At 43.0% G+C, this 21,345-nt stretch overlaps 2 protein-coding genes across 3 annotated transcripts in view; both read right to left on the bottom strand.

Annotated features, from left to right (window-relative positions):
* Positions 1-572, bottom strand: part of LOC121877481 (myogenesis-regulating glycosidase-like) — a 36,202-nt gene extending 35,630 nt beyond the window's left edge. For both annotated transcript variants that reach the window (XM_042383251.1, XM_042383252.1), the window contains exon 1: positions 114-572. In XM_042383251.1, coding sequence (XP_042239185.1) covers positions 114-492 — 379 coding nt within the window. In that variant the 5' untranslated portion in view covers positions 493-572. The remainder of the gene's footprint in view (positions 1-113) is intronic.
* LOC121877427 (vegetative cell wall protein gp1-like) lies at positions 549-14,330 on the bottom strand. The gene is made up of 3 exons (XM_042383184.1): positions 12,162-14,330; positions 769-1,117; positions 549-623 (listed from the first exon to the last, which is right to left on the bottom strand). Exons 1-3 carry the CDS (start codon positions 12,281-12,283, stop codon positions 549-551), a joined length of 546 nt encoding a protein of 181 aa, XP_042239118.1. The 5' UTR covers positions 12,284-14,330.
* Positions 14,331-21,345: the final 7,015 nt, after the last annotated feature.

Genomic DNA, 21,345 nt, shown 5'->3' with positions numbered 1-21,345 from the left:
ACAAGACACTGTTACACCATCATCAGTAACACCAGACAAAACAAGTTTTCACTGTTTCTTCAAAGTCTGATCAAAACGGCTACTCTCTCTCTCTCTCTCTCGACGTGACCTACCTTGTCTCGGGGTGTTGGGTGCAGAGGTCATCTTGCGCCTTTGGTCGAAGGGGTCGCCCTCACACGGCACAGCCTTCTGGGACTGAGGTTGAGGTCTCATAACCACGTCCTCCGTCACCGGGGTGCTTATAGTGAAGATGTGTCCTCTCCTCCCTATGATGGGCGTGCCGAGGGGTGAGACCTGGTCTGTCTTGCTCGAGGTCTTCAGCGAGGGCAGCATACTCATCGCACTCGTCTTCAACTCTGCTATTCGATTCTTTCTCTTTGCCGCCGTCGAGGGACTCCCGGATTTGGTAGAAGCGTTGTCTGCAGTACTGGTACATACAGGGAGGCTGCCAGACCTGCCTCGTTTCCCAACATCACCAATACGAGCTGCCATCTTCGCCGCCACAGGGTATTTGGTGCCTGAGGGTGGGTGGGAGGAGGGAGGGGTGCTCAAGCTGGTGTTGCTGGGGGCTGCAGCAGGGGTGCTCTGAGGGTGGGTGGGAGGAGGAGGTGCATGAGGGGTGCCTGAGGGTGGGTGGGGAGGGGGGTGGCTGGGGGCTGCAGCAGGGGTGCCTGAGGGTGGGTGGGAGGAGGGAGGGGGTCTCACGCTGGTGTTGCTGGGGCTGCAGCAGGGGTGCCTGAGGGTGGGTGGGAGGAGGAGGGGTCTCACGCTGGTGTTGCTTGGGGCTGCAGCAGGGGTGCCTGAGGGTGGGTGGGAGGAGGGAGGGGGTCTCAAGCTGGTGTTGCTGGGGGCTGCAGCAGGGGTGCCTGAGGGTGGGAGGGAGGAGGGAGGGGGTCTCACGCTGGTGTTACTGGGGGCTGCGGCAGGGGGAGGTCTTCCTTGTGGCCGGTTGATCATTGGGTACGACAGTTGACAGCTGCTCATGTTGACTGGCGAGGTCATGCGGCCATGGATGGGGGTAATCCCGGTGAGGATCTCTACCGAGGAGGACCTCTTGAGGACCCCCGAGGAGGACGTCTTGAGCACCCCGCCGCCCGTGTGTTGCTTCTCCGCCATCCTACAGGAAGAGACCGAGTCGTTAACTTCCATATTACATATCTGTATTTTGAGTATCGTGGGTCATTGTGAAGACACTTGTGCAAGTAAAAGCAATCAAATCATCCCAACACTAACCTAACTTAACACTAACATTAACCTACCCCAATTATCCTAAAATATAATAAGATGATGAAGGGTCGGACATATGGCGTTCCCCCTTCACTTTCACCTCTCGTGGGAAGGTCAGTTGGCGGGAAGTGACTCACACCAAGTTTAAGAGAATTTAGCTAAGGTTACCACCACTCGGGTTACAACTACGTGTGATAGATGGATACATAGATCTATCTATCTATCAAATTACAACGTATAAGACCAGTTCGCACTGCTGCCCACACTCGTAACAGAGCTCACCGGACACCATATCGTGTTTACATCCGCTAGCTGCTGTCGTCGGCATTTCACCGCAAGTTATCGTTTCAGCTGAGAATTTGTCCACACTACAGCATATAACCCCCACGTGGTGTTAGGTATATTATGGGAAACTGTGAACGGTAGTGAATAAGAAGACATAGAAAGATTGTTGAAATAATAAATGTACTGTGACGCAAACCATTAATATTTACGACAGATAAGACGATAGTGTCAGTTTCGTGCTTACTCTAAGTTTCACCTTAACTATGGCTTGTCTGCCTGCCAGTTATTATTATTGTTGTTATTATTATTATAGTAGTAGTAATAGTAGATGTAGTAGTAGTAGTAGTAGTAGCAATAGTAGTAGTATTTACTTTATCGTTTAGTGGGTTTAGGAAGCAAAATGTCACCCAAATCAAGAGCAAAGTCTAATGGGGTCGTTTACATGGTGACGTCATACAGTATTTAGAGCTGCTAAAGGTTCTTGGTCATCCGGGTCGTCCATAGTTCACCCAGCTGTGAATAGATTCCTGACTAGTTGTTCCTGCGGGGGACTATGGGTGATCAGCCGCTGACAAGAGGTTGACGTCACAGGATATCCTTAAACTAGACGCAGGATAGGAAACAGGCTAGGGGGTGGTGCCTGGCGTGACCATCTGGGAGGGAGTTACTACACTATGTGTTTACTGTTCAACACGTACAATCCTACATTAATCTGTATGTTCACTGTATGTTCCTTTACCTTTCTCTAATGAAGGCTTTTGTTAAACCACCAATGTATGTAATAAGTCATTTATGTCCAATGTATATTTTCAGCCTTCGGGCTGCAGAACTTTTTCAATAAGCCGTTAATTATTATTATTATTATCATCACACACACTGGTTCGATTCCGTCAGGGTTAATAAATTGTATACTGATATGTGTGGTTAGGTTAGGTTAGGTAGGGCACGTGGGACTTGGTTGAGTTTCTACAAGCGTGAGGGATTGGGATCCTGCCAACACTATCCTCCCACACACCATCCCCCACCCCCCTTATTCTTGATCTTCCCCGGATACACTCACCCGTCTCAACAATACTCCCCCATAAACGAAGGTAAAAAAAAAGAACATTAGAAAATAAGGAGTCTGCAATAGGCCGGTTGGCCTGTGCATGGCAGCTCCTGTCGAGAGTTACTACCACTCTGTATCATCCATGAATCTATCTAGCCTCCTTTTAAAACTTTCCAGCGTTCCAGCACTTACTACAAAGTTGCTAAGCTTGTTCTACTCGTCCACCACCCTATTTGTGAACCAGTTCCTTCCTATCTCCCTCCTAAACCTAAACTTATCCAACTTAAATCCGTTGCTCCGAGTCCTATCCTGCTCGGATATTATAAGAACTTTATCTATATCTCCTTTATTGATTCCTTTCACCCATTTAAATACTTCTATCATATCTCCCCGCACTCTTCTTTCTAGGGAATGCAAGTTTAATTTCTCTAACCTATCCTCATATGGAAGGTTTCTAAGTCCCGGAATCATTTTCGTCATTCTTCGCTGCACCGACTCCAGTGAATTGATATCCATTCTATAATAAGGGCACCAGAGCTGAACCGCATAATCGAGGTGCGGCCTGACTAGCGCAAGATATAGTTGCAATAAGATCTCTGCACTCTTGTTACTTACACTTCTACATATAAAACCAAATACTCTGTTTGCCTTATTTCGAACATTAACGCACTGTTTTCTAGGCCGTAGGTCCGGGCTTACAAGTACCCCTAAGTCTCTTTCACAAGTCGACTTCTCTAGGTTGATGTTGTTAAGGCTGTATACATTGACAGTATTTGTTCTTCCAATATTAAGTACGCTGCACTTGCTGGTGTTGAATTTCATTGCCATTTTTCTGACCACTCCTGCAGTTTGTTTAAATCCTCCTGTAGTGCATTTTCATCCTGCCCTGAATTAATCTGCCGCCCTATTTTGGTGTCGTCCGCAAACTTGCTTATGTCACTGCTGATCCCAGTATCTAGATCGTTTATGTAAATTATGAACAAGATGGTATTATGAATTCTTCTATCTTCAGGTATGAGGAATATTCACAGTGCGAGCTGTTTGTCAATCTGCCTCATTTACCATTTCATTTCCTGAAACATTCAAAATTACTTGACGTGAACAGAAATATTCTCATTAATTCTTACATGTAATACCCTCTGAATGTTTCTCAATTCCTCTACGTTGAGTTTAATACAATTATTCCCTTGTTATATTCCCTAGTTTGTTGATACATGATTACAAATATTTTGGTTCACTCTGTATACAATGTGTGAAATCTCTCCTCCTCCCCGATCTGCAGCTGCCTCTTCCCACACCCCTCCACCAATATGTAACCTTTCCCTCCACCATGACAATTGTATACAGTATTTTCTAGACAACACACGCGCGGTACACTCGTCTTACCACAACCTCTGGCGAATCACAAGACACTCGCCCTCATTATTCACACACACACGCGTCCAACACCGACTCCCAATTACACTGGCACCATGACAACATCTACCGTCTCCCTATGTAACTTCGCCATCTGTTTTTTACGAAAGATTTAAAAATATACATCGAGAGCTGAAAGTATATTGGTAAATAATATTCAAATCAATAACATAAATATCAAGTTATGTAACCCACATTAATGTTGTCTTCTATCAGGTTGTTCCTTATGTCCTCAGCAGCAGCTCTTGAAGATTGACTGACTACTGGTTACCGGACGAGCCTTTTAACCGGACAGATTTTATTACAGTTAACGTTCGGGGGGGGGGTTGTTTAATCCACCATAAACTGACCAACAGCCACAGTCGACTACTAATGATGTAAGAACCAGGCAGAGTTGAGTCAATATATGAAGAGTTGGACCCAGACTCGAGTGTTTTATCCGTGCTTAAAGTATGTTAATTTACATCATGAAAATAATCACACAAATGCTTTTAAAAGTTGTTATAGTTTTTACGTGATGAAATGTTGCCAAGTGATACGACGACAGAAAGTAATTAAAGAAACGAAATTCCTGAAAATCAACTTTGTTCATGCGTGAGTGAGAACAGGTGAGGTGATGACGACAATATGGAGTCAGGTGAAGTCAGGTGACACTGACCACCATGACAACAGCAGGTGATGGAGGAGTAATTTATTATAACGTCATTCAGGACCAAGGTGACTTGTTAATACCTTTCTTCTCCGCACTCATTCTGTATCTCCCTCCCCTACCTTCTCTCCCTCCCCTACCTTCTCTCCCTCCCCTACCTCTCCCTCCCCTACCTTCTCTCCCTCCCTACCTTCTCTCCCTCCCCCTACCCTCTCTCCCTCCCCCCTACCCACCCTACCCTCTCCCTACCCTCTCTCCATCCCCTACCCTACCCTCTCTCCCTCCCCTACCCTCTCTCCCTACCCTCTCCATCCCCTACCCTACCCCTCTCTCCCTCCCCTACCCTACCCTCTCTCCCTCCCCCCCCTACCTTCTCTCCCTCCCTCTCCCTCTCCCTCCCCTACCTTCTCTCTCCCTCCCTCTCTCTCTCTCCCTCCCCTACCCTACCCTCTCTCCCTCCCCTACCCTACCTTCTCTCCCTACCCTACCCTACCTCACTATCCGTACTCATTCAGTATAAAGTAAACCCCTCCACAATACCATGATAGATTAAGGTGAAAAGTGCTCCAGGGAAAGGAAAGAAAGTGTTGGGAATCTCTGCTGACATCACCAGTTGGAAAGACCAGTTTGTGACCGCCAGGCGCAGCACTCCGCCCCTCCGACCAGCACCTGGCGAAGGAGATGATGAAATAAAACCAAGAAATGAAGTATTTATAATATTCTGGCGTTATAACTTCCGGGTGTGTGTGTGTGTGTGTAGAATAATTTGGCTGTGTCCTCATCTTTAGTTTATGTAGTATTCAACACAGAGGAGTTAACAACGATGGGTGGTGGTGACCTTGCAAGGGGCGAGCAAGGTGGGAGAGTGTCGCAACCCCATCCCACAATAGCCTATACTGAAACCTGGATCACATAAGACTTTCAAACTTGTTCTCTCTTACCTGTGTGTTACGTACTCTATGTTAGTACTCTATGTTTCCTGTTACCTGTGTTCCCTGTTACCTGTGTTACCTGTGTTTCCTGTTACCTGTGTTCCCTGTTACCTGTGTTCCCTGTTACCTGTGTTCCCTGTTACCTGTGTTCCCTGTTACCTGTGTTTCCTGTTACCTGTTACCTGTGTTCCCTGTTACCTGTGTTCCCTGTTACCTGTGCTACCTGTTACCTGTGTTTCCTGTTGCCTGTGTTTCCTGTTGCCTGTGTTTCCTGTTACCTGTGTTTCCTGTTACCTGTGTTTCCTGTTACCTGTGTTACCTGTTACCTGTGTTTCCTGTTACCTGTGCTACCTATTACCTGTGTTCCCTGTTACCTGTGCTCCCTTTTATCTTGGTTGAGGTACCTTACTATTTACCAATGTACTGTACACCTACACGACTGAGGTACTATGTATGTACTAAGCTAACCATGGTCTTCGTGACGGGAAACATATTTATCAAACTTGAAAATAATACAAAAGAACTTAAAATGAGGAATGAACTAGGAATGCCCAGTGCCACCTATCCATCTAGTGTTTGTCTATCCTTCCATCCTCGCCAACCTTCCCTTCTCCTCGTCTTCCTCCCTTACATTAATATTCAGACCCATGAACCTCTTCCTCTTGTGTGTGTGTGTGTGTGTGTGTGTGGCAAAATGATCATATATCTTAAAATCCTTGAGAATGATAACATAACACACACAACATAAAGGTTATTTTTGAAGCGAACCGAATCTAATACAAAGTCAAACAGTGTTATCAAAGCACTTGGTCACCATTGTGTGTAAATTTCAGCTTCCTGCTTCCAAAAGTGTCTTGAGTTGTCGCCCGAACAAGCAAGAAAATACGACATAGGAGGAGGGACTGGTGGAAGGGGACAGGGGGGAAGGGGGACAGGGGAAAGGGACTGGTGGGAAGGGGGACTGGTGGAGGGGTGGGAAAGGGGACTGTGGGAAGGGGACAGGGGAAAGGGGACTGGGACAGGGGGGAAAGGGACTGGGGAAGGGGACAGGGGACAGGGGGGGAGGAAAGGGACGGACTGGTGGAAGGGGACAGGGGGAAGGGGACAGGGGAAAGGGGACAGGGGGGGAAAGGGGACTGGTGGGAAGGGGGACAGGGGGGGGGGGAGGTAGTGTAGATAGCATTAGGTCGCCCTTCCTTATTACAACAGTATAGGAATGAGTAACATCTTGTAGGAAAATAATAAACAAAAATCCGAGGCATTTCAGAACGCACAGTAATTCATGGGTTAGGTTAAGATTTCCGATGACGTCAGAGCAGCAAGTGTTGATGTGATGCAATCTAACAACCACCACTTAGTTAATTAGCTTGTTGAGGGTATATGTTCTTTCCGCGCATGAGTGAATATAACGTAGGGTAATGGCGAGGAAACAGAGAGCACTGGAGGAAAACACTTCGAGTTATTTGAGATCATTAAAAGTTGATATATTGTTTATTTTACTTTTTTTTTTTTTGTAAATCGTCTATGGGATGAGAAATCATAAAGGTTCTTGTTGCTCTCTCTCTCTCTCTCTCTCTCTCTCTCTCTCTCTCTCTTACAGTACTAAACCACCACCAAACATCATTACCCCACTTGTTCACTAATGCACACAAGAAGCCCAAATATTGGTAGTGGGCGGTCAGTAGCGGGGGCTGGGGAGGTGGGTAGTAGGCTCTTAGTTTATTTAGTGTGAAAATTTTATCCATTACTGACGAAATTAACATCTAGTCACAAGGCCATTCAATGATTTCAATCGAACTTGTCCCATTGTTGATCTTGTGTAGGTAATAACAGTTTGTTTGTTTATTATGGACAAACTCCTCTCACCAGATGTAAAGACAAAGACGTGTAGAGTACCTGTAATAGTTTCTTCTTTATTTACTCTTTATGGCGGTAATGATAGAAGTATTATTACAGGGGAGGGTCCACGCTTCACCTTCCTTCCTTCCTTCCCCGATAAGGTTCCGGGCGTGAGTGAGTGAGGTTACTTAACAAGGCGATGAAGAGGGTGGGGGGGGGTTAGGAGACACATGGGGGTAAGAAGGGGGTTAGGAGACAGAGAGGGGGGAGGAGGTTAGATGGTAGAGCTGAGAAGAAGACACACACCAGTTAACAAACACCACACGTCTCAGTCCTTTGTCTCTACGAATTTAAATGTGTAAAATAAATAAAAGGAAACTGGTTTATACTCTCATAATATACCTGTGAAAAACCCACCTGCAGATTACACACCCTAACATTACCTTGGGAGAGGGGGGGGGTTATAAGGTTAGTATTAAGGTAAATAAACTGATCTAAAAAAATTAAATGATCCTAACCAAGTGATTAAGTGAAGCGACGACCTTGACGATGCTGCTAAATTAATTATCAACCACTAACACCAGAGTAACACTATAACAGAAGAGCAGGGGGAATATATTTACGTTCGTATATAAAGAGTAATGGCGAACCAATGGACACGAGTAGAACGAACGAGAGAGAGACAACTTCCGAACTGAGATGCTCTGGGTTAGTTACCAGTAGCTCTCGTGTACAGCGGCGCCCTCTACCTCCTTTATATTCCTGGGAAGTATCAGGAGCATGCCAGGAAGTGTGACGCAGTAATGTTGTTAGTAATGCGTCAGGTCACCCCGTGTGGTGAAGAGGCTAGAGGGCCCCTAAAGGAGGTGGGGAAGTGGAGGGCTACATGGAGTCGATTCCAAGAGCTCTTCACCCCCTCCCTCCCCAACCACCCTCACCCCCGACTGGGTATCTGGTTAAGCTCTCCTGATGACGTGATCAATCCGGATCAAGCTGGTGACCACTTAAGCTTGCATATTATACAATATATCCTGCCTGTGTTGTATGTGAGATTACGGGGGGGGTCACGTCAGCTTATGAAAGGCCCCTCAATAATTGAATATAATGAAGACAAAACTTGTACACTTAAAAGTTGTTGTTTTTCTGCTGTTGATCAAAGGTGTCGGGGGCAAACTGTAATAACCTTTCATTCACGCGTTGATTATATAATAAGCATGATGGCTTCTGGATATGCCTATAACCAGTATACCAGCTAAGATAGGGAGATGTATATAGCCACAATATACTGTAACAAAAATGAAGCCACGAATTCGTGAATACTTCTCGTACTCTTGAGCAACTCATCAACACGACAGAGATTAAAGTACTGTACATAGAGAACACACACACACACACACGTCCCTGATAACTGGAGTGTTGTAGCAGACAGGTGTGGTTGTCTCCTGTCCTAATGGTTGCGGTTCACTCCCGGAGCACCACGATCCACCTTGGGTGTTAATGGACAGCTGATGAGAGTGAAGCCGGCTGAGTGCAGTACCAACCACACTGCCTCCTTGTGTACCGAAGGCTTAGAGTAATTTTCCGTGTACTGTATCCTACATTATCATGACGGGTTGTCAGGGCTGTGTATCGAGTCAACTTGGTGTTATGTATGTTGGCTACACCTTTGGCATTGACGTCACGGAGATTGTCACATTTAACGGGGGTACAACCAGACAAATACACCCAGCTACACTGTTGAGGTGGTCCCGTGAGCGACAAGTCTACCTCTCCTTACACTGGACAATAGAGGTGCGGAACTGTCCAACACTCTCAACTAATTAATGTTTCCTAGTGTTCCTATAAATTCTGTTGTGGAGAGAAAGGTAACAATAAGTGAGAGCCAAACTTAACTAACACTAACCTGGCATTAAGTAACGCTAGGTAGAATTAGTTGTTTTCATACCCTCAGCTAGTGGAGTTATATTCGCCGTTTGGGATATATTTTTCCTACAAGTCAAGATACTGTTAAGACTTGTTAGCCACATTCCAGCTTTTTGTGTAACTATTTCTTCTTATTTTTTCTCTCGTCATCCAAGAATTTCTGTTGAAGGTAATAAACTCCAACTTCCCGGTTTGTGGTTTGTCCTCGAGGCGTTAAGTCAACCTAAGACAAACCACCAACCAACCATCTAACCACCATCACCATTGACCTACACCATCACCACCCACTACCCTCCACACCATCACCACCCACTACCCTCCACACCATCACCACCCACCACCTCCACACCACCACCACTACCCTCACACACACCATCACCACCCACCACCTCCACACCATCACCACCCACCACCTCCACACCACACACCCACCACCTCCACACTACCCTCCACACCATCACCACCCACTACCCTCCACACCATCACCACCCACCACCCTCCACACCATCACACACCCACTACCCTCCACACCATCACCACCACTACCCTCCACACCACCCTCACCCACCACCTACCACTCCACACCATCACCACCCACCACCCTCCACACCATCACCCACACCTCACCACACCATCACCACCCACTACCCTCCACACCATCACCACCCACTACCCTCCACACCATCACCACCCACTACCCTCCACACCATCACCACCCACTACCCTCCACACCATCACCACCACTCAAACACACGCCATAACTATATTTTACATGTGTTTAGTTGTGCAGTATATTTAGGGTACCCTCCTGACACATGTTGATGATAATTACAGTAGCAACACCTGACGACCTACCTCCTCCTCCCCATGTTTACCTGTGCACTTACCCTGCTGCCTATCTACTGTTCTACTGACCTACTGAGGTTACCAAGCATGCATTCAGAGGTATTTCAGCAGCGCAGTACCTGAAGTCTCTCTCTCTCTCGACAGTTTCACCTGTCACCCCCTTTCATTAATCTTCACTGATAGTAAGAGATTGAAGGAGAGTTATGTATGATTGAACTTAGAAATCGCATGTTCATTATCATCTTAACACGCTGACTGAATGTTGGGTGTGTGTGGGTGGAGGCTGAGACTTTGTGGCGACTCAACCACCACACACACACACACACACACTCTCTCAGCTAAGACTACCCAGTGTTGGTGTGAAGTGTATAATGATGAATATGTCTGTCAACAGGTAGTGTCAGAACCTGTTAGGTTAGGTCTGCCTAGAGCTGCCCTACACATAAGAACATAAGAAAATAAGGAGTCTGCAATAGGCCGGTTGGCCTGTGCATGGCAGCTCCTGTCGAGAGTTACTACCACTCTATCATCCATGAATCTATCCAGCCTCCTTTTGAAACTTTCCAGAGTTCCAGCACTTACTACAAAGTTGCTAAGCTTGTTCCACTCGTCCACCACCCTATTTGTGAACCAGTTTCTTCCTATCTCCTTCCTAAACCTAAACTTATCCAACTTGAATCCGTTGTTCCGAGTCCTATCCTGCTCGGATATTATAAGAACTTTATCTATATCCCTTTATTGATTCCTTTCACCCACTTAAATACTTCTATCATATCTCCCCGCACTCTTCGTCTTTCTAGGGAATGCAAGTTAAGTTTCTTTAACCTATCCTGATATGGAAGGTTTCTAAGCCCCGGAATCATTTTTGTCATTCTTCGCTGCACCGACTCTAGTGAATTTATATCCATTCTATAATAAGGGCACCAGAACTGAACCGCATAATCGAGGTGCGGCCTGACTAGCGCAAGATATAGTTGCAATAAAACCTCTAGACTACAGGTAGCAGGTGTCCACTAGCGGAAGGAAGGTGTCTGATCGGTTGAGTAACTAACCAATGAGAAACAAGTTGGAGTATTATCTATCATTATGACGCATAAAAAATGTGAACTAATAAATTTGGGGTTGAATCAAAACTCATTCTATTTTACCTGTGGATCCACAGCTCGCCTTCGAGTGTAGTTTCGGTAACAGTTCCTCCTTTATAGCCCACAGAAGACTTAGACTACAGTGCTGTATCCATACTGCCGCCCCCCCCCCCTAACGAGACCAATTTTTCACGTCTTTTCTCGTGTATATAACAGCAGGGAACCAGTCCAGAGCCCGCGGTGGAAACATAGTGTTGTGTGTTGGTACTAATGGCACCGTCAGCAGCAGTGCGGTGGTCACGTAGTGGTGGCGTGAGTCAGGTGTCAGCCGTGATCCATGGCCACCTTGGTGGATTACCTCAGAAGCTTCCTCGGCTATAAGCTATAGATGATGAAGCTGTGATGTCATAGCAGCGTGGACTATACTGAGACATGAGGTTCACAGGACTGTTTAAGTGAAAAGTGTAAAGTTATCACAGCCTCTGAGCGTAAGGCTACTATACCTTAATATGGAACTTCTCTAACACCTACAGCAAGATGGGCGCCTCAACACACCTGTTATTTCATGGCTACATTTCTGATGCCAGCGAAATTTGATTTGGGGCAATTATTTAAGAAAACGCCAATAAACACAGTAAATAATTATCACATTATGCACATAATTACCATCAAACACCTGTCCATGACTCCACCAAAGGACCGTCTTCCTGAGTTTGCGTCTCTCCAGGGAACAAGTTCCCTTTCTCCACTAACACCCCCTGACCACGCGGGTCAGTTCCTCACCCCCACACCTGCTACACCATACACACACTATGTGTTACTTCATCTGTTTATTTAGTGACTTATATCAGTGATGACTTGCTCCATAATATTCTAATCTAATAGGAGGATTGGGATACAGAGCCCCTTACTGTGATACTCCAGGTGTGCTGAGGATCATCTGGTCACTGGGAGTGCCTGGCGGAGAGTCCAGCTCCACCACTCCTCTCTCCTCACTGCGTGGCGCTTCCAATTCCCGCCCCGTTTTCTTCATTTCTTATGTCCCCTCCAGTGGCGGGTTCAATTATGAAATAGCCAGAAAACACCGTCTAAGTTCTAAAGATCATACTTTTCTGGCGGATACCCTCCGCCGGCAGCCTCCATCTCTTGTTTATGCTTATCCTCCCCTTCCCTCCATATTATAAGGTTTTCCAACAACCACTACGGGTAAATGTTGTACACTCCTCGTGCCACTTTATTTTTTGGTTAATGGCCTTACCTACAAAAGGAGAGGTACGGAAAACTCTCGATAAAAAGAAAGTACAAAAATTACCTGCCACCCGCTTGTGCCTCCGTCTCTCAGTCCGCACTGCCCCCAACATCATTCTCCCCCTTAACCCCTTGTAATCCCGTTACTATTATATTAACTCCTTGTTTTCTTCCCACACGAAAAAAACCACCCCCTCTCTCTCCAGTCTTCTTTTCTGCTTTGTTTATGTGGTAACGTCACAAACCAACATTTTAAAAGCACATTTTGAATCCTCGTCCATGTTCACCAACGTCACCCCCTGTTTCTGATGAGTGGCAAGGTTATGATAATACCTACCATAGACTTTTTAACTAATAACTGATATTTACCTTTTGAGTAAGGGCTCTGAGGGCACGTGGACAGAATCTTACCATCAAAACAAAATTAATTCACATGCTTCTTGGGGAAGTTAGATTGGAGGGGGGGTTAGGTTAAGTTAGGTTAAATTTGGTTAGGTTGAGCCATTTGGTTAGGCTAGATAATAGTAGTTAAGTGTAGTGAAATAATTTTTTCGTCGCACAGTCGAGTGTGAGACAGTGTTAACGTGTACTAGCCAGCGCCACCTCCCACCTCAAGGGCTCCCGTTTATCTCTCAGAAGCGGAGATAACTTATCATCCTGCTATTTAATTGACACCTTCATCTTCACAGACCTCTCGTCCACCAACCTTCTTTAAAATATTCTTCACTATACTAGCCATCGGCTGGGCAACTGTTCGTGGCATTATTTGTAAAAAGAAATAAGACAACTGTGTCCAAACAAAAAAATTGCTCGGGAGGAGTAATCGAGAAGAAACAGAGCCGGGTAGGGCGGGATACGTCTTAGTGTATTACAATACTAAATACAAAGGCCCGGAAATGTTCCAGCCTCAGATAATTCCCTAACTAAAATACGGCTCCTCGGGAACATTTGTGGGTGTTACATTTCTAAGTTTCTTTGTTATTACAGAACTACGCCACGAGGCCAGGTGAGAACCTTGTTTACTGGCCACTCAGAGAGCATTTCTACCTGCCAGCCCCGTCATCTCACCTGGGCAAGAGTAGCATTCCTCCTTTGCTCTGTAGCTTGTACAATCTACCATGAATCACTTAAACTGTAGCCTGTTAGATCCTTATACCAACCATTGTAATACTGTTTTTCTACAAATCACACTGCTGATACGAGTCTTATAATTATTATCATTATGTACTAGTGTTTTAACTGAAAATCCTTTGCTAGGTTAACCGTTAATAGTACTTAGAGACCCTCCCAGGTAGCCAGGTTACACAATAAGGTAGCGTCACACTAGCACTTAGCGTCATCTTCTTGCATTAATTATTTATCCTAAGGATTGTAATTTTTATGCGCGCACACGTATAGAACTAGCGCACGTCATTCTACGTGCGCTCCTAATGTAAATAAACATCAGATGTATTTAGGAATAACATAAATTAAAAATGTACACTTAAGTTATTTATTAAAAATGTGATATTAAGTATTTTACAATTACATTTAGTTTTAAGTACCTTGATATTTTATTTTATATTACGATCTTCATTATCGAGCATGGATCTAGATTTGACCACAGTGGATGGCGGGAGCATTCAGGCGGGAAGGGGACATTAATCTTCGTGTGAGTGATACTCCCGAGGAAAGATAAAAACTGAAAAACGACAGAAAATATGGAGTTAACGCAAAAACTGCTAGTGTGACGCCGACTATAAAATAGGTGAGTTTTTTGTGCTGGTAACTGCTTCTACAGTTCACTTAAAAGCCGAGTATTGTGCTGTATCTGTTCATTGGGCATCATGCTGTCGTAGTATTTACTTACTTTATATATATATATATATATATATATATATATATATATATATATATATATATATATATATATATATATATATATATATAAATATATATAATGAAGTCAAATAATGGTCCTTCATGAATAAATCGGACTGTGAATCACTTCTCGATTATTATTTGGTGTCAAAGTCACAAAAAATTGGTAAACTTAATTTAATCTGAGTTAATAGATCAAGTGCATGTACCTAACCTAACCTAACACAACTCAGATTAAATTAAGTTTACCAATTTTTTGTGACTTTGACACCAAATAATAATCGAGAAGTGATTCACAGTCCGATTTATTCATGTAGGACCATTATTTGACTTCATTGCGGCTACATTTTGCTACATTTGGGTAATTAGTCGGACCGGCCTCCTCCCACCATCGGTTAAGTAGGGTAAGATTTTGTAATGTTAGGTTAGGGCAGGTTAGGTCAGGATTCCTTGGGTTTGATTGGTTAATTTTTTGTGTTCTTACCCCACAATTTCCATCGACTTCAAAGCATTGCCCACTTTGTGCTTTCATTGTCTTTGGTAGTGAGTATGTTTCATATCCTTATACTGTACTCAGTTTGCCCAAGATATAATGGGAAATTCATTCAAAACCTTTCGTTACCGTATTTATTAATATTTTCAGCTCTCACAAATCAATCATACATCTTAGATGTCGATAATGAACATCAGTAATTGCTGAACCCGGAAGGTTTGTCGCACCGGAAAATTTGTCGCATGACACCGGATCCAGATTTACTCAGGTTCGTTCTTAATACACAGCAGTGTTTTACTCAACACAGTAAAGTGACAGCACAGTAAGAGTTGAAAATGAACCATTGGGATTTAAGTAATGGCCCGAGGTTTATCATTTATTGTTGACTACTAGTAAATGTATTAACTTCAATCCCGCGCTTAAAGATTTCAGTTGTTAAATCTCAGTAATACATTATAGCAACTGAAACAAATTTTACTGCACAGTTGAAATGTTGAGTGTCTCGTCGTACTGAACTCCAACCTGTCCACACGTTCAACACTCGCGTCAATGTCCTTCTTAACTTAGTTTATGTCAATTACGCCCTGCCAAACATGATTTGTTCTGCTAATAATACTCTCCCGATTATTGTAGATCTGTAGTTACTGACGAAAAACGTAGAAGCACAGTGAAAACTAAATCAACTCACCCGTGGGTGTGTTGTTGTTGAAAAAGTGACCCTACAACCTACTGCAATAAGCTATCTCCAATGTTTACAGTTAATAATATCTACTTTACCTTGTTTTTTCGTGAATTCCTCCTTATATTCTAGAATCGGGTTTCTTATATTACAATAAAACTCCCTTGAAAGACATTTTCCCGGGTGTAACAAGACACGAACGGAGAGGATCGCGGCACGTGCACTACCTTACACAGTTGAGAGGTTACTGAGCATGAGCAGTGTGTCTGTGACTGTGAGCCCTGAGGAAGGTAAGAGGAGCGTTGGGGTCTCGGGGAGTTGGAGTTACCACACACGGCCGCCTGCACCTCCAGCCCTTCCTTTGAGTTGGTTGTAATACAAATGTCGAATACATTAGAAATAAAATTGTCCTGATAAAAACAACAGTTAATGAGATCTTTTTTTTTCTTCGTTATTTATCCTTTGACACACATAGGGACATCATATACAGTATATTTTAGTCATAGTGTGTCGAAAACTAGTTAACATTGGTTGGTGCCCACACACTATTAAATATGTTTGTCAAACATGCGGTTTAATCATGTATCATACGTCGCCACACACTTTACAACTAGAATGATCAAACTTCAGTTGGTGTCTGGTGCCGTTCATAAGATGTCTGCTGCGCCCCCTCCGCACTGGGTGACAGCATGAGTAAGGAGGCAGCCTGTATTGCTATTATATTTGCTCTTGAAACAGAGACTTCAAAGAAAAAACGAAAAAAAAAATATGGATGAAGGAATGGCACAGAATGGCGCCCTATTAAAGGAACTAGTGGTATCATCTAATAATAATAATAATAACAATAATAATAATAAACGGTTTAGTAATAGAGTTACAGCCGGTGGCTGAAAATATACAGACTTACATTTGATTTAGACATAATGATATAATATGCGTTGAATACATTTACAGGGCTGTACAGTACATAAATCAGGAGTTGTCTATTATTTTAGCAATAGGTGGGATGGTGCTATTCTTATATCTATCGGTGCGGGCTCTTGTGGGCTGAATTTTGTTGTAGTGGCGGACTGCGCGAGGTGGGTGGAGTTGAGAGAAGACGACCAGGCTGGTGACGCATACGTTAGTTTGGGGAGAATAAAGGCGTTGTAGATAGTCCTCAGCTCTGGCGTGGGTGTCCCAAGTGACCTAAGTCTTCGTAGCATGTAGAGACGGTACGAGGCTGCCTTGACTGTGTTATTTACATGGGCCTTCCAGTCAAGTTTTTTGTCTATAGTTACACCCAGGAGTTTGGCAGACTGCACCAGCTGGAGAAGATGGGCACAGGCTGCTGGGGCTTGCACTGGAGTGGTTGCGGTATTGATGTGCATGACTACGGTTTTGGTGTGGTTGATGGTGACCTTGTTCTCCGTAGTCCATGCCTGTAGCCTGCCCAGGATGCCTTGTAACGATGAGTAGTCTGGTGCGGTGTTGTCCACTGAAACCCCCACAGTGCAGTCATCCACGTACTTCCACCTGTGAGGAGTGTCCGATAGAGCGTCGTTGATCAGGATGAGGAAGCACAGTGGTCCCATCTTGGTCCCCTGGGAGAGCCCTGATACCTCAATACCTGGCAACGTCCACTCAAGAAATCAGTGAGCCATGAGACCAGGTTGGTGGGCAGCCCTACTGCATTGGCCTTGTTGATAACAGTGCAGTGATCAACAAGGTCAAAGGCCTTCCTGAAGTCAACAAGGGCAACGGCCAGTGATGTCTTACGTTTCTGCAGGTTTCTCTGCAGAAAATCCAGAAAGCTCACTAAACAGTGTGATGTAGAGGAGGTCCTCATATTGCCAAATTGCTGTGGATCAATTGACTGATGGATTCTGGCAAATGCCCACTCAAAAACAAAGTCCTCACAGAGTAGACTGGGTATGGAGGTAATGGCAACTGTCCTGAGGTCGTAAGGGGACTGTGGGGTGGTGACCTTGGGGATGGGGGAACTTTTTGAGAATGGATAATGAAACTTTCGTTGAACTGTTGGAGAAAGTGACAACATGCATAAAAAAAGAGGACACTATCTTGAGAGATGCCATACCAGCAAATCAAAGACTCTAGTACACTGTGGCCTTGGTCGCAGTAGAAATTATTTCTTTCATATTTTCCAATAATTTCCCATAACATTCTTATTTACGAGATCTGTTCTTGTAATCTTCACTTTATTTGCCACAATGGAAGCTGCTTATAAAGTTCAATAAACTCGCTAAAACTCAGGGGAGTCCCGTGAGCTCGCCATGGATACTGCTCCTCGACTGAGCATGTTTGATCATACAATGCCACACACTATCAACATGTTTGACAAACGTCATGTTGGACGAGAAAATATCAAACTTGTTTAATCTTCAAACTTGTTGGTCTTACCTTCAAACTTGCCCACACACTCTCAAATTGTATGATCAAACACTATGTTTGACAAACATACTTGATAGTGTGTGGGCAAGGAGAGGACGCAATTTTTAAAACACGCCAAGGTACTATTTATGGCGACTATAAGGAAATATTTCTTCACACAGAAGGTGGTACACCTGTGGAACAGTCTACCAGTTCAAGCTGTGGAATCGAGAACAGTACAGGGCCTTAAAATAGCCCTGGACAAGACTATCATGAACAATGGAGGGATCCTACACAGATCACTGGCCTCCTTCCCTCAGCGTGGGCACCTCTAGTTGGGGTGCCCATTAGGTAAATTAGATGAGATCAGACAAGTCTACATCCTACTCGCGAGACTTGCACTGGCCCGCTTGAGAAATTAGCCCTTAAAAGCAATTAAAATTAAATGTTATCCACACGAAGCAGTCTTTGAGCCTTGTTTCACAGGATAAAAGGTCACAACAATTATAACCTGCCAGGCAATAAGAATGAAGTGTGAATGTGTAGGCAGTGACTAAACACCGTGATAATGCGAGTGCGGGTTGTGTCAAGGAGGTGGTGGTGGTGGTGGTAGACTGTGTGGGGCTCTGCATTATACCACCAGCCAGACTAGCTTACACCGCCTGGTTGCTCTCTGATACGTGATACCCTTGTCGAGTGTAGTGTGTTTCACCAGTTGGCGTTTTGGTTTAGAATGTTTCACCCATGGATGTTTTATCTTAGAATGTTTCAGCCATGGATGTTGTATCTTAGAATGTTTCAATCATGGATGTTTTATCTTAGAATGTTTCAATCATGGATGTTTTATCTTAGAATGTTTCAGCCATGGTTGTTGTATCTTAGAATGTTTCAATCATGGATGTTTTATCTTAGAATGTTTCAATCATGGATGTTGTATCTTAGAATGTTTCAATCATGGATGTTTTATCTTAGAATGTTTCAGCCATGGATGTTGTATCTTAGAATGTTTCAATCATGGATGTTTTATCTTAGAATGTTTCAATCATGGATGTTTTATCTTAGAATGTTTCAGCCATGGTTGTTGTATCTTAGAATGTTTCAATCATGGATGTTTTATCTTAGAATGTTTCAATCATGGATGTTGTATCTTAGAATGTTTCAATCATGGATGTTTTATCTTAGAATGTTTCAGCCATGGATGTTGTATCTTAGAATGTTTCAGCCATGGATGTTTTAGTCTAGAATGTTTCAGTCGTGTTATTTCATTTTAACAAACAAACTAGAATGTCATAGTGTTCCATTTTAATTACAATTTAAAGTAGTCAAGAACAAATTCCTTCACGTCAGAATTTTCCTGAACCCACAAGGAGATATTTCTATTGATTTTTAATTATTAATGTCAAGCGTAGAATCTAAAGCAAAATTATTAAAGACGTTGAAAGTTGAAGCGCAATAGTAATAATACATTGTAATATTATTTTGTTTCATGAAAATAGTATTGTATCTATCTATTTATATAGTTACACGGTCTATATGCATCTAAAAGCATCGTATAAAATCGAACAATTGTAAGAAAACGGACGAGAAACATGTACTGTATAACTTGCCTAATAAATCAAGACTACACGCCCATCAATTTATGTACCAGCCCAGTTTAATTTTCAGCCTTTCATGAGGTATTATACATCAAGTCCGATTTTATTTCAACGGATTTCATCACTAGCTAATATCGAATTCATCTTGTCTAGCAGGTAACTTTGGATAATTAAAAAAAGAGAGGTAAATCAGTTTGTAGCATTTTCAAGTCTTTTTTCTGTTTTTTAAAAGACAGGAAGAAAAATTATTAAAATTTTCGCTGTATTGAGTTGGAAGTGGAGAAAAGCTGATGATGAAACTGAAAACAATATTGAGGGTAACATTCCACTTGGTGTTATGTGGTGAACCTGTGGCGATACTAATACCTTATTGACTTGTAAAATTAAGTAAAATGTGATCATTATTCTTACCTGTCAGTGTATGATAAGGTAACCTCCTGTGGGGTAGCTGTATATGCAGTTCTCATTACTTTCTGTGGTGTATGGTTGTTGGTAACTTGGTAGACACATCTTCCTGCTGTCAGTCGAGTCGAAAAAGATTTATATTGTGTGATTACTTGGGAACTACACACTTTCTACCCAAACTAAAAAAAAAAAAAAAAAAAAAAAAAAAAATTGGAGGAAAGTATGGCCAGCAAGGAGCTACAGGTAATCTAAACTACCCATGACATTCTGCAGAGGCAGTAAAAGTTTCAACCCCAACTTTCACTTCCTGAAGAATGGGTGATGCAAAAACATTGGGATCTGCTAATGTAAAGACTGACCAGTGAATTAACGCCCAAAGAAATCTTAATTCAGCATTCCCATTGATTGTACTGTATTGTAATATTGTTCAACAGACCATCTACCTTAAAACCCAGTACATTCAGTGTCATTGTAATACAGTACATGCAGATTCACCAAAGGTGGACCCCTTTCCCTCAAATCCCCCTATAGTCATATATTAAAAGTAAAACCCAATCTCACCCCCAGGTTTTTTCCAGTGTATGCAATATTAAAATAAAATGGAGAAATGACATTATTAATTTGTACAACCTTATTAAAACAATACTGTATGGTAATTGAAAGATAACATTGGAGGGGTGCAAGTTTATGCGTCTAGTATAAATACTGTAACACAAGTGTGAATTAGACCAAAGATCAGGTTGGGTGGACACATCCAGAGAAAAGAATGCTATATGATTATTTTGGACTGGTGCTATTATTTAGAGGTGGATGGTGCATAAAAGGGAAAACCAGCGAGATGCTGAACAAGGATATTGGACAGCGAGCACAATAGTTCCAATGACTGAATAAATTTTTTTTTTAAATTATGCATTATCTGTATTAAATAAGTTTACTCCTTGCTTCAGCTGCCAGGTAGGCATTAATCTGTCAGTGGGATTAGCCTTCTTTTCCATTATCATCGATCTTGAAAGTTTCTCATGTCTGTAGGTTTTCTTCCAATCAGCTTTCCTCATCTTTTCTATCCAAACATTCATTGACCCATTTTAATTTGGATAGTTCAAGTTTTCTTTGAACTTCTTTAGTTTCTACAGATTATCATATTCTTACACTTCTGATTTTATTTCTTCATATTTTTTTGAGAAATATTAGTTCTCCTTTGTTGCATGAAATTTAGTATTAGCCCATTGTGTAGTAGTTAATGACCAACTGCTGTACATTTGCCAGAGTAATTCAAATCTAATTTTACATAATTATTCAATACAATACAGCATAGAGGAAATCAGTTCAAGAGTTCCCTCGTACTGTAAATATAAAAAATTACCCTATATTTTAATAATCGTGTAAATGACTTTCTCCTTCAAAAATAATTCTTCATAATGTCTTCACTGTACTGTAGGATGTCT

Source organism: Homarus americanus, unplaced genomic scaffold, assembly GCF_018991925.1.
Source record: "Homarus americanus isolate GMGI-L3 unplaced genomic scaffold, GMGI_Hamer_2.0 scaffold367, whole genome shotgun sequence".
Lineage (NCBI taxonomy): Eukaryota > Metazoa > Arthropoda > Malacostraca > Decapoda > Nephropidae > Homarus > Homarus americanus.
This window is presented reverse-complemented; position numbering and strand designations above follow the sequence as displayed.

Coding starts and splice junctions, on each gene's coding strand:
- LOC121877427 (XM_042383184.1), bottom strand. CDS start 12,283: ATGAAGAAAACGGGGCGGGAATTGGAAGCGCCACGCAGTGAGGAGAGA. Junction 1,118..12,161: donor AGCACACCTGGAGTATCACA/GTAAGGGGCTCT, acceptor CTCTTCCTGTAG/GATGGCGGAGAAGCAACACA. Junction 624..768: donor CAGCCCCAAGCAACACCAGC/GTGAGACCCCTC, acceptor ACCCACCCTCAG/GCACCCCTCATGCACCTCCT.